The sequence below is a fragment of the Arachis duranensis genome, chromosome 6, assembly GCF_000817695.3.
Source record: "Arachis duranensis cultivar V14167 chromosome 6, aradu.V14167.gnm2.J7QH, whole genome shotgun sequence".
Lineage (NCBI taxonomy): Eukaryota > Viridiplantae > Streptophyta > Magnoliopsida > Fabales > Fabaceae > Arachis > Arachis duranensis.
In genome coordinates this window covers 2,726,864-2,736,735 of record NC_029777.3, presented here as the reverse complement: position 1 = coordinate 2,736,735, position 9,872 = coordinate 2,726,864, and the positions used below count along the sequence as shown (strand labels likewise).

Here is a 9,872-nt window from a genome sequence, read left to right as displayed (position 1 = left end):
AAATTCAACTAAGGTAATGGAATAGTTTAAAAATTGATAACAAAAAATTTTAATCAAAAGAAAGATGAAAAAAAAAAAGAGAGATAAGAAAAAGAAAAAAAACTTGTTTAAACTTAATTATAACTTGTTTATCTAGTATTTTTTTAAAAAGACGTATAAAACATATAAAGTAGTATTAGACAAATAATTTTTTTTTAGAATAAAATCATACTAAATTGTTCCATAATTGATTGATCTAACAAAAATTATTTACAAATAATTTGTATATGAATCACACACTTTTTGATGTACTTTTTCAGATCTCTCATGCCATCGTAGAGAATCAGAATTATTGGTAATGCGAAGTTTTTGGGTAGTTTAGAATTCGTGATGTCGGCCGTGAATGGTCCAACAGCGTTGTCCAATCCGTCATTGTTATCTTTTTGTTGTTGGTCTCCTTTTAGGTGTTGAGTTTTCGAGATATGTATTGGATCAGAATGTTCTTCATCGTCTTATGGTTGTTTATTGTAGTCATCATTATTTTCAATCTGAGCATTGGTTAACTCGACTATTTGATTTGTCATTCATTAGTTTTCCTCCGCCATACGTTGATTAGCTTGTTGTAACTTCGTTACCATCTGAAGAAACTTAGATAGTGTGGGAGGAGACAGGTCAACCATGAGCAGGTATGGAAATTTTGTGACCTGTAGAAAGAAAGGTTTTTATTTCTAAACCCACGATGGGTGCCAATTGTTCTTATAAAGGTTGGCTGGTGTATAGCTCGTTCGCCGATGAATGTCTACAAGCTTTCCATCAAGATGAGTTAACGTCGATAATGAGAGAATAAGAAAATTGATACCTACAAAAAGCACTCCGATGCTTAAGTCAATAAATAAATAATAGACTTTATAAATTGCAATGATCTTAACAATTTTCTTACTTTTTTCTTTATATTTGACGTTTTGACATTTATTTAAATGACAATTATTAACAATTGATCTATAATATTTATGACCAAATTATAACATATAACGAATGTATAACGGTTGTATCAATTTTCAAATACATAATAATTAATTCAATAGTTGATTTTTAGTATGCATTCGGTATTTTTTTTTTAATCAAAATCTACCATACTGCATGGTTAACGCAGTCATCATCAGTCACCGGATCGCATCTGTGCGGTGGTCGGGGACCAGCGATGACATGACATATTTTGTCTGCCGACGATGAAAAGCAGCTCAGATTTTCTTCCCTCGTAATTTCCCAAAACACGAGGGGCCTTTTGGGCACTCCGACCACATTTCCAACGTCATCAGCAATGCGAGCTCAAACTACGAGGGGCAAAAGAGTCAATACACGAATACACACACGAGGCCCTATATATATTGTTGATTTGTTGTTTTTCCGAAACAAGAATCTTCAAGGCAGTGAGCGATCAGTTGAGTCTTGAACTTGATTGTGCCAAGTCAGAAACACAATATATAATAACTTCTTCCTAATCTTTTAATCTTCTGCTTTGATCTCTCTCTCTCTCTCTCTCCCTCTCTTCTCCACTGCATTGAAGTTAGAGAAAACCGAACCTTCCTTGTTTCTTCAGATCCAACCTCCTCCCTCTCTATTTCATTCTTCCAGGTATTCAATTTCTTTCACTTGCTTCCTTCACAATTATATAACAAACTACTATAATAAATAAACATATACACTATATATTTTCTTAGCTTCTGGATTTGTTCGTGAATTATGCTTGAGCTCTGGTAAATTTTATGTTCTTTCATTTCCTACTGTTCCTTTTCGGGAATTAGAGTAGCTAGGCTTGGTTGTCCGAACAATTGGTGTTTTTCTTTTATCACCTTGAGTTCGGGGTTCCCAGCCTCATTCTTTTTTCTCTTTCTCAACCAATTCGATTGGTTTACTCCGCAAAAGGATATGATATCTCGTCTTTTACGAGCGAGGACAAACTTTCTGTTCTCGTCCATTTTTTTCCGCAGTGGATGACTTTTTCATTCCTTTGACTTTTCCCCTTCGGTGTGTTTTTTACAGTTTCGGTAACTCAAATTTTACTCTTCAATTTCCATGCCTTTGCGTGTGACTTGATTTCATTTCTAAATAGGAGACCGATAGAGATAGAGATAGAGATAGAGATTCTGTTGTATTGAAAAGTTAGGTTGACTTACTTGACTTTCGCCGTAGCAAGTGGAAGAAAAATTAAACTACTAATACTAAATGTTTTTATGTTTTTATGTTTGTATGTTTGTAAAGGTTCAAAGTATATGCGTAAATATAAAATGTGCATTTGTTCTCTGTTCTTTGAACACGTTGATAATGGAAACATGTATTTCTGTTAAATAAAATTCAGCTGGGTCCTTTACCAAGAAAAACAAAAGGAGGTCTGGTCTGGTACACAAATTAATTAAATGCAATGTATGAAAATTGTTGTTTGTCCTTTTTCTGAATTGAGATAAACAGAAACACGTTCTCACCCTTTGTCTCTCCCATTTTCTGCATATATATGACATCATAGCGTGTTGTGAAGAACATGTTGGAGAAAGTGGAAGAGTTCAACATGGAGAAGGTGATCCAAGAGTTTGAGACACTTACAAAAGATGCCGGAAGGGTTCAGAGGGAAACCCTCAAGAGGATTCTGGAGGATAATGCTTCAGCTGAGTATTTGCAGAATTTGGGTCTCAACGGAAGAACTGACCCTGAAAGTTTCAAGGCTTGTGTACCACTTGTTACCCACAAAGAATTGGAGCCTTATATACATAGAATCATTGATGGAGACACTTCTTCTATTCTCACTGGAAAACCTATCACTACTATGTCATTAAGGTTCTTCTAATAATCTCTTCATTTCTTTTTTTAATTCCTTTTTCATCTTAGGAGTAGTTGAATTCTTAAGGTTCTAATCAAGTTAAATACCTTCTTGTAGCTCTGGCACTACTCAGGGGAAGCCAAAATATCTGCCATGGAATGATGAATTGTTTGAAACCACTATGCAGATATATCAGACCTCTTTTGCCTATAGGAATAGGTATGTATGTTTGTGTTTAAAGCTTGCAACTATTTATGCTAATCCACGCAAAATTTGCAACATCTTATTATATACAATTGCTTAATTATTCTGCAGAGAGTTCCCTATCAAGAATGGGAAGGCTTTGAGCTTCATATACAGCAGCAAACAGTTCAAAACAAAAGGGGGTGTGGCAGCCGGAACTGCCACGACCAATGTGTTCCGCAATTCGCGGTACAAGCGGGAGATGAAGGCACTCCAATCCCAATGTTGCAGCCCAGATGAAGTGATATTCGGCCCTGACTTCTTTCAATCACTCTACTGCCACCTCTTGTGTGGACTAATCTTCCATGAAGAAGTTCAGCTTGTTTCGTCCGTATTTGCACACAGCATTGTCCATGCATTTAGAACATTCGAACAGGTATGGGAAGAGCTTTGCACTGATATCAAACAAGGTGTCCTCAGCAGCCGGATCACGGTTCCGTCGATCCGAGCAGTCATGTCCAAGCTCCTAAAACCGAACCCAGAGCTTGCCAACCTGATCCATGCAAAATGTGTGGGATTGAGCAACTGGTATGGCCTAATACCGGAGCTTTTTCCTAATGCAAAGTATGTGTACGGAATAATGACAGGGTCAATGGAGCCATATTTGAAAAAGATGAGGCATTATGCTGGGGAGCTGCCATTGTTGACCGCTGACTATGGATCCTCTGAAGGGTGGATTGCTGCAAATGTGAACCCAAGACTTGCACCTGAATTTGCTACTTATGCTGTGCTTCCTCAAATTGGTTACTTTGAATTCATTCCACTCACACAGCTTGAAAATAATGATGCTTCTTCTTCTTTCCTCTCTATTGATCTCAACCCAGTGGGCCTCTCTGAGGTCAAGGTTGGTGAGGAGTACGAAATTGTCATCACCAATCCAGCAGGTACTTTAACTACCGCCAGTACACTATTTCTTCTCAATTTCCTTCCCATCCCATTAATGAAAACGCATTGATACTATTTGAGTTCTGTTTCATACGTAGATCAGGTTAGTAAATAATTAGTTTGGTGAATAATTACTATAATTAATATAGTAATATTAATGGCAAAGGTGTCTACCACAAGTCCACTGGGGCCAAGGGCCAAAGTGGAAAATACTATATATGCATTCATCATTAAGTGCTTATAATATTATAGACAAGGACGTACAGGTTCTTTATTCTTTTTTCTCTTCCTTGAAAATGTTATTTATTTACTTTATTTAGACACTTTTTAAATTTAAAAATACGAAAGGAAATGAATAAATAATATTTCAACAATTTTTTGTGTTCAAATATCATAGGGTTAGTCTAAGGAGAAGAAATGAAAAAGGGTGCTTTTTACACACTGTTATTTGACCTTTATGGGACCTAACTTGAAAGAAATTTCTTGCTACTGAATTCTAAAGGTACATCACACCTAATCAGATCAAGAAAATATATATATTCTAATGTTCTTGCAAGTAAAGACCCTATTCTTAGGTTATTATTGGCAACTAATCTTGGATTTGTAAATTCAAGAAAATTGCATATTAATAATGTTTTTCACATGTGGGGGAAAATTCCATGGCAGGTTTATACAGGTATAGGCTAGGGGACGTTGTGAAGGTTATGGGATTCCATAACTCAAGTCCAGAACTGAAATTCGTTCGTCGGAGCAGTCTTCTTCTTACCATCAACATTGACAAGAACACGGAGGCGGATTTGCAGTTGGCGGTGGAAGCAGCGGGGAAAGTGTTGGCAGAGGAGAAACTAGAAGTAGTTGACTTCACCAGCCATGTTGACTTGTCAAAGGAGCCAGGGCATTATGTTATATTCTGGGAAATCAATGGAGAAGCTAGTGAACAAGTTCTTGGTGAATGCTGCAACTGTTTGGACAAGTCCTTTGTTGATGCAGGGTACACTAGCTCCCGCAAGGTCAACTGCATTGGGCCCCTCGAACTCCGGCTTGTTAGGAGGGGAACATTCCAGAAGATTCTAGAACATTACCTTGGACTTGGAGCTACTGTTAGTCAGTATAAGACTCCAAGATGTGTAGGCCCTACAAACTCCACTGTCTTGCAAATCTTGACTGATAATGTTGTCAAAACCTATCTCAGTACTGCTTTCAATTGAAATTAATAATAATAATAATTGGCAATTTTGCAAGCTAACTAGCTAGTATTTAAATTGCCTCTTAGTTTAGACAGAAATATATATAATTTTACAATCTCAATCTATAAAAATTACCTTAGTTTTACAATCTTGTGCAGTTCTCTCTCTCTCTCTCTCTCTTGACTCTTTATCTAAAAGGTTGGAGACAAAACTTGGTTATTTAGTCTAAATTTGGCTCCTCTTTTGCGCGTGCAAATATTTAATTGCGGCTAATTCATAAGATTAATAATGCAGTAATCAATGGCTGGCGATGTATTAAAGCAAGGATATAATAGCTACGTTAACGTCATAAGGAAGCGTCGCTTTCCCGTGTTGGAAGGGCGAAATCAGAAAAGCTAGAGGATTATATTAGTGGCCAAAACTAAAAAGCGGTTTAGTGGATCTTATAAAATAGAAATAAAATACTAAAATTGACTTTCAAAATTTAAGCGTTGATGAATTTGACCATGAAATAAAGAAAACTAATTTATAATTTTGAATGATTCATTCTATTTGTCGAAACTAACCAAACGTCAATAGGAGATAGATGACAATAGTGATTTAGCTTGTGTCACGTTATTGAATACATGTGTCATCATCTCTAACGTGGATATTCAAATTTAAAACTAAATCAAAACTAATGAAAATGGTGATTTAAGCAAAGACTTTGAATGTGACTCTTCATTTCGAGCTATTTATCTCATGAAATCTTTATCCTAACAAAATCTTCTGTAACTTGATCACCATTAAAATTGTAATGAGAAGAGAATAATGTGGATAATATTAGCATTCTGGTGGTGCTCAATCGGGCTGTCTCTTAGATTCAGCGCCAAAACGACGACACATACACGAGTAAGTTCGTGAATGGTTCTAGTTTTTTAATTTGGGAAGTTACAAAAATTTAATTTTTTTCTTATGTTAGCATTTGGATAACACTGAAATGCTTGTCGAGGAAAAAAAAAGGTAGAACCATTCACGAACATACCCGTGTGTATATATATATATTCGTCGTTTTGGCACTAGGAGTGAATCTCCTTCCTTAAATTTAGTTTTTAAAAATATTTTTATTAATTTTTTATATAAAATTTACAAATTTGTATATATTAATTTTATATTAAAGTTGTTCCAATTTACTTCAGAGCAATTTAGAGTTGGGTCAAAGCCTAATTAAATCCGGGTTGGCTCATTTTATGTACACTCCTATACAAAATGGTTAAAATAAAGCATGAAATGGAAAGACATATTCATTATTACTTGTTGGTAATTATGGTATTGAAAAAATAGAAAAATTCATGATGATAATTATAGAAGACCAAACAAGCCATATATAAAGACCATCAAATAAGTAATGGAAAAAGCTTACCTGAAGGAGCAGTCGAATAAGTGGAGAGAGGCACACATTCGATGAGAACCACTTCCGATAGGTTGGGTAAAAATTAACACCAATGAAACTCAGCAAGGACTCAACGATAGGGCGAGATGTGGCGGTCTCATTCGGAATGATGAGAAGAAGTGGGTGGCGGGGTTCACTCACAACATTGGATGCGGAACAGCGTAGAATTATGGGGGATCATCGAACTCTTGACCTTTCGGATCTAGCGCTTTAATACCATGTCATGATACCATTCATCCCAAAAGTTTCAGCTGATGGAAAAATGTAACACTAATGATTATATCTCTAATACTCCATAAACCTCCATTGTACACATTGTATAAATATTTCATTGGCTCCTCATACTTTCCCTAAAAAAAATTTCTGATATGAAAAGAAAAAAATTGGAGAGTCCTTTTTGTACATACATATAGAGAAGGTAATAGGAGTGTTGATTTCTTAGCAAAAATGAGTATAAAGTTGGAGGAGGATTTTTTATTTTGGGATAATCCTCCTATTTTAGTTGCTATTCTTTTGGAGGATGTTAGAGAGACTACCTTATCCCGCTTTATTTATAATTAGTTTTCTCTTATTTAGAATTTAGTCCCCTTTCACTACCAAAGAAAAAAAAAACACGGTTCTCAAAATCGGTTAAATAAAAATTGGTCACTAGATTTGTTTGGTTCAAGATAAAAAAACTGTTAAAAAAATTTGGTTAATCAGTTGAGTGAATATAAATTTTTTATTAATTATCTAATTTAAAATAATAAATCACAAAATAAGTCAATTTTTTTAAAATATCTATTTTATTATATATTAATACATTATTTTATTATATTCGATTCAACTTTAGTGAAACGTTAGTTCAATTTTAAAATTATTAAATCTTTAGTTCTACCAATTTGATGAATGATTCAATTTTTAGAACTTTGGTTAAAAGAAATATACTCTAAAATATCTAAGTGTAAACTAAAAGTGAATGCGAATCGGATCGAATTGGATATGACCAAAATTTCGATCTAATTCGTACTAAAATTATCGAATTAGATTCCATATCAACGATTTTTAAGTTTGGATCCGATCTGCATATTTGCGGATCGGATCTTAGATATATTCAGAAAATATTTAAATCATTTAAAAAGTTTATTTTTATTTTTAAAAAATCAATAAAATATTATTTTTCTACTCTTTTAAACATTTTACTGTTAAAATATTATTAAACATACTTTTCATAAATAATAAAAAAATACAACATATATAATAAATATTAGTTGAAGTAAAACATAAAAAGAATATTTACTTATTTATTTATTTATTTTTGCGGATCCGCGAATATGTAGATACCAACATGAAATCTGCAATCCGATTTGATAATTTTGCGGATCCGATCCAATAATCTTATGAATCAGATCGATATCCGTAATTTTTTGATGAGATTCGAATAAATACCACGAATATGCAGATCGAATCTGATCCATGAACAACCTTAGTATAAATATGAACATGATATTTGTAAGGTATAATAAGCTTTTGATTCATATTTCCAATCCTATTTAATTATATATAAGACTTTGTTATTGTGTTCGCATGTCACATATTTTAGATATGATATTTTTTGACATTTGTTTAGTACGCATGTCTTTGTATTTAATTGTTTTAATAAAAAATAATTTTTTTTGAATATATTTAGACATACTTAAATACCATAAATTTATGTTCGTGTTTTGTATGGTGTTCTGGTGTTCATTTCATTGGTGTTTTGATTAGGAAATAAAGATATGAAGAAAAACGTTCAACAACTTTCCATACAGACAACAACAATTATGCTATACCAAATCAAATTAATAAAAAACTGAAATTACAGATCAAGAATCCTTCCTGAAATGCTAAGTGCATTTTGAGTTGATGCCATCATAAATGCATTTCCTTATATATCCATATCCATACAAATTCATTCATGCACTGCACACATTATTGCATGCTATGATATGCTAGGTAGGGTATGAGAATCTCGTGCATTTAAACTTGGACAGCAATTAATACCGTTTCCAAAAGTAGCTTTGAACACAACACAATATATAAAGGAAGAAAACTTGGATGAATCTGTGCACTTGCAGTGATTTTCTCTGCGAGGAAGACACCATGGATCTTCCTATGATGATTGGAACGTGTTCCAAGGAAGAAGAAGGAGGAGGTCTTCCAATATGGGATTGTGGAAGCTCATTGTATGACTCATATGAGTTGGTGTCTCTTGCTTACACAATTGATAGGCATATGATGCTGCATCCATATCTTACTGAACCAAACTTGATATTCTATCCTTCACCGGAGCCTGGGTTGACCGCCGCTACCAGAGGCGGCGCTTCCCTTTTAGCCACCTTGAATAAACTCTTGGTCAAGGGCACCTTGAAGAATAAGAAGAATAGGAAGAACAAATCCAATCAACAGAGGAAGAAAATGACAAGCACCAGAAAACAGAACAAGCTGATGAAAAAGTGCATATCTTTTTCTTCTTATGAATCGTGTTAGCTGCACTGAGTTGAGCTTGATATTATATATTATAAACAAGGTAATTTAATAGTACAAGTTTAAATGATGAGAGAATAGGAAGTTCTATCATGATTCAGATTTATGTATTGTACCATTGGACTTTGTTCCTTTATGCAATAATAATATGCTTATACTCTCTTGAGGACTATACTTAAGAAACACCATTTAATTTCTTTTGCACTCATGATTTTCTATTAGTTCTGAACCATAACTTTATGCCATGTCTTTAAGATGAAGAAGAGCTCAACTATAACTTATAGTCGTGTCGATTTGAATTTGGCATGTGATATGTGATATAAGATGTTTGTTTGTTAGAAGTGAAGTTAGATTGGACAAACTAGCCGCAATGATGTCTCGTTTGGAATCTGAATTTTCCATTTGGAAGCCACCATATGAATAGTGGGAATCCAATTAGATTGAGATAGATATATGTACCTCTCCCACTTCTTGGTGGAGCACTCTGACTTTGGGAAGGATTAGGCTTGTCATGGGAATCTCGAAACAAATTTTGGATACCGCCATGGCATTGGGACTATGTGGCCCACTAACATTAAATATGGAGATGGCCCATCATATCAAGCTATTATGACATCTGCTCCTTTTTTGCCAAGTACTCACGTTTTAAATCTGGACCTCCTTCTGGCTATAAAAATATCTAGGGCCGAAAACCCTTATGGCATTTTTGACACACAAATATTAATTAGTTTTCGCGACCCAAAAGATATATTAATCAATTCCACTAAAAAACAATGTCTTGGTCATTTTTCTTCTTCTTTTTTTTTTTTTTACATTTATATTTACA

At 34.2% G+C, this 9,872-nt stretch overlaps 1 protein-coding gene across 2 annotated transcripts; it reads left to right on the top strand.

The window, feature by feature from the left end:
- The first annotated feature begins 1,391 nt into the window (after window positions 1–1,391).
- LOC107491964 (jasmonoyl--L-amino acid synthetase JAR4) lies at window positions 1,392–5,168 on the top strand. 2 transcript variants are annotated; one of them, XM_016112908.3, is made up of 5 exons: window positions 1,392–1,614; window positions 2,504–2,811; window positions 2,912–3,013; window positions 3,110–3,921; window positions 4,589–5,168. In XM_016112908.3, exons 2-5 carry the CDS (start codon window positions 2,519–2,521, stop codon window positions 5,128–5,130), a joined length of 1,749 nt encoding a protein of 582 aa, XP_015968394.1. In that variant the 5' UTR covers window positions 1,392–1,614; window positions 2,504–2,518; the 3' UTR covers window positions 5,131–5,168. The 2 variants fall into 2 exon arrangements, with proteins under 2 accessions (XP_015968394.1, XP_020981845.1); XM_021126186.2 differs by lacking the exon at window positions 1,392–1,614 and adding an exon at window positions 1,634–1,736.
- The last annotated feature ends 4,704 nt before the right edge of the window (window positions 5,169–9,872 follow it).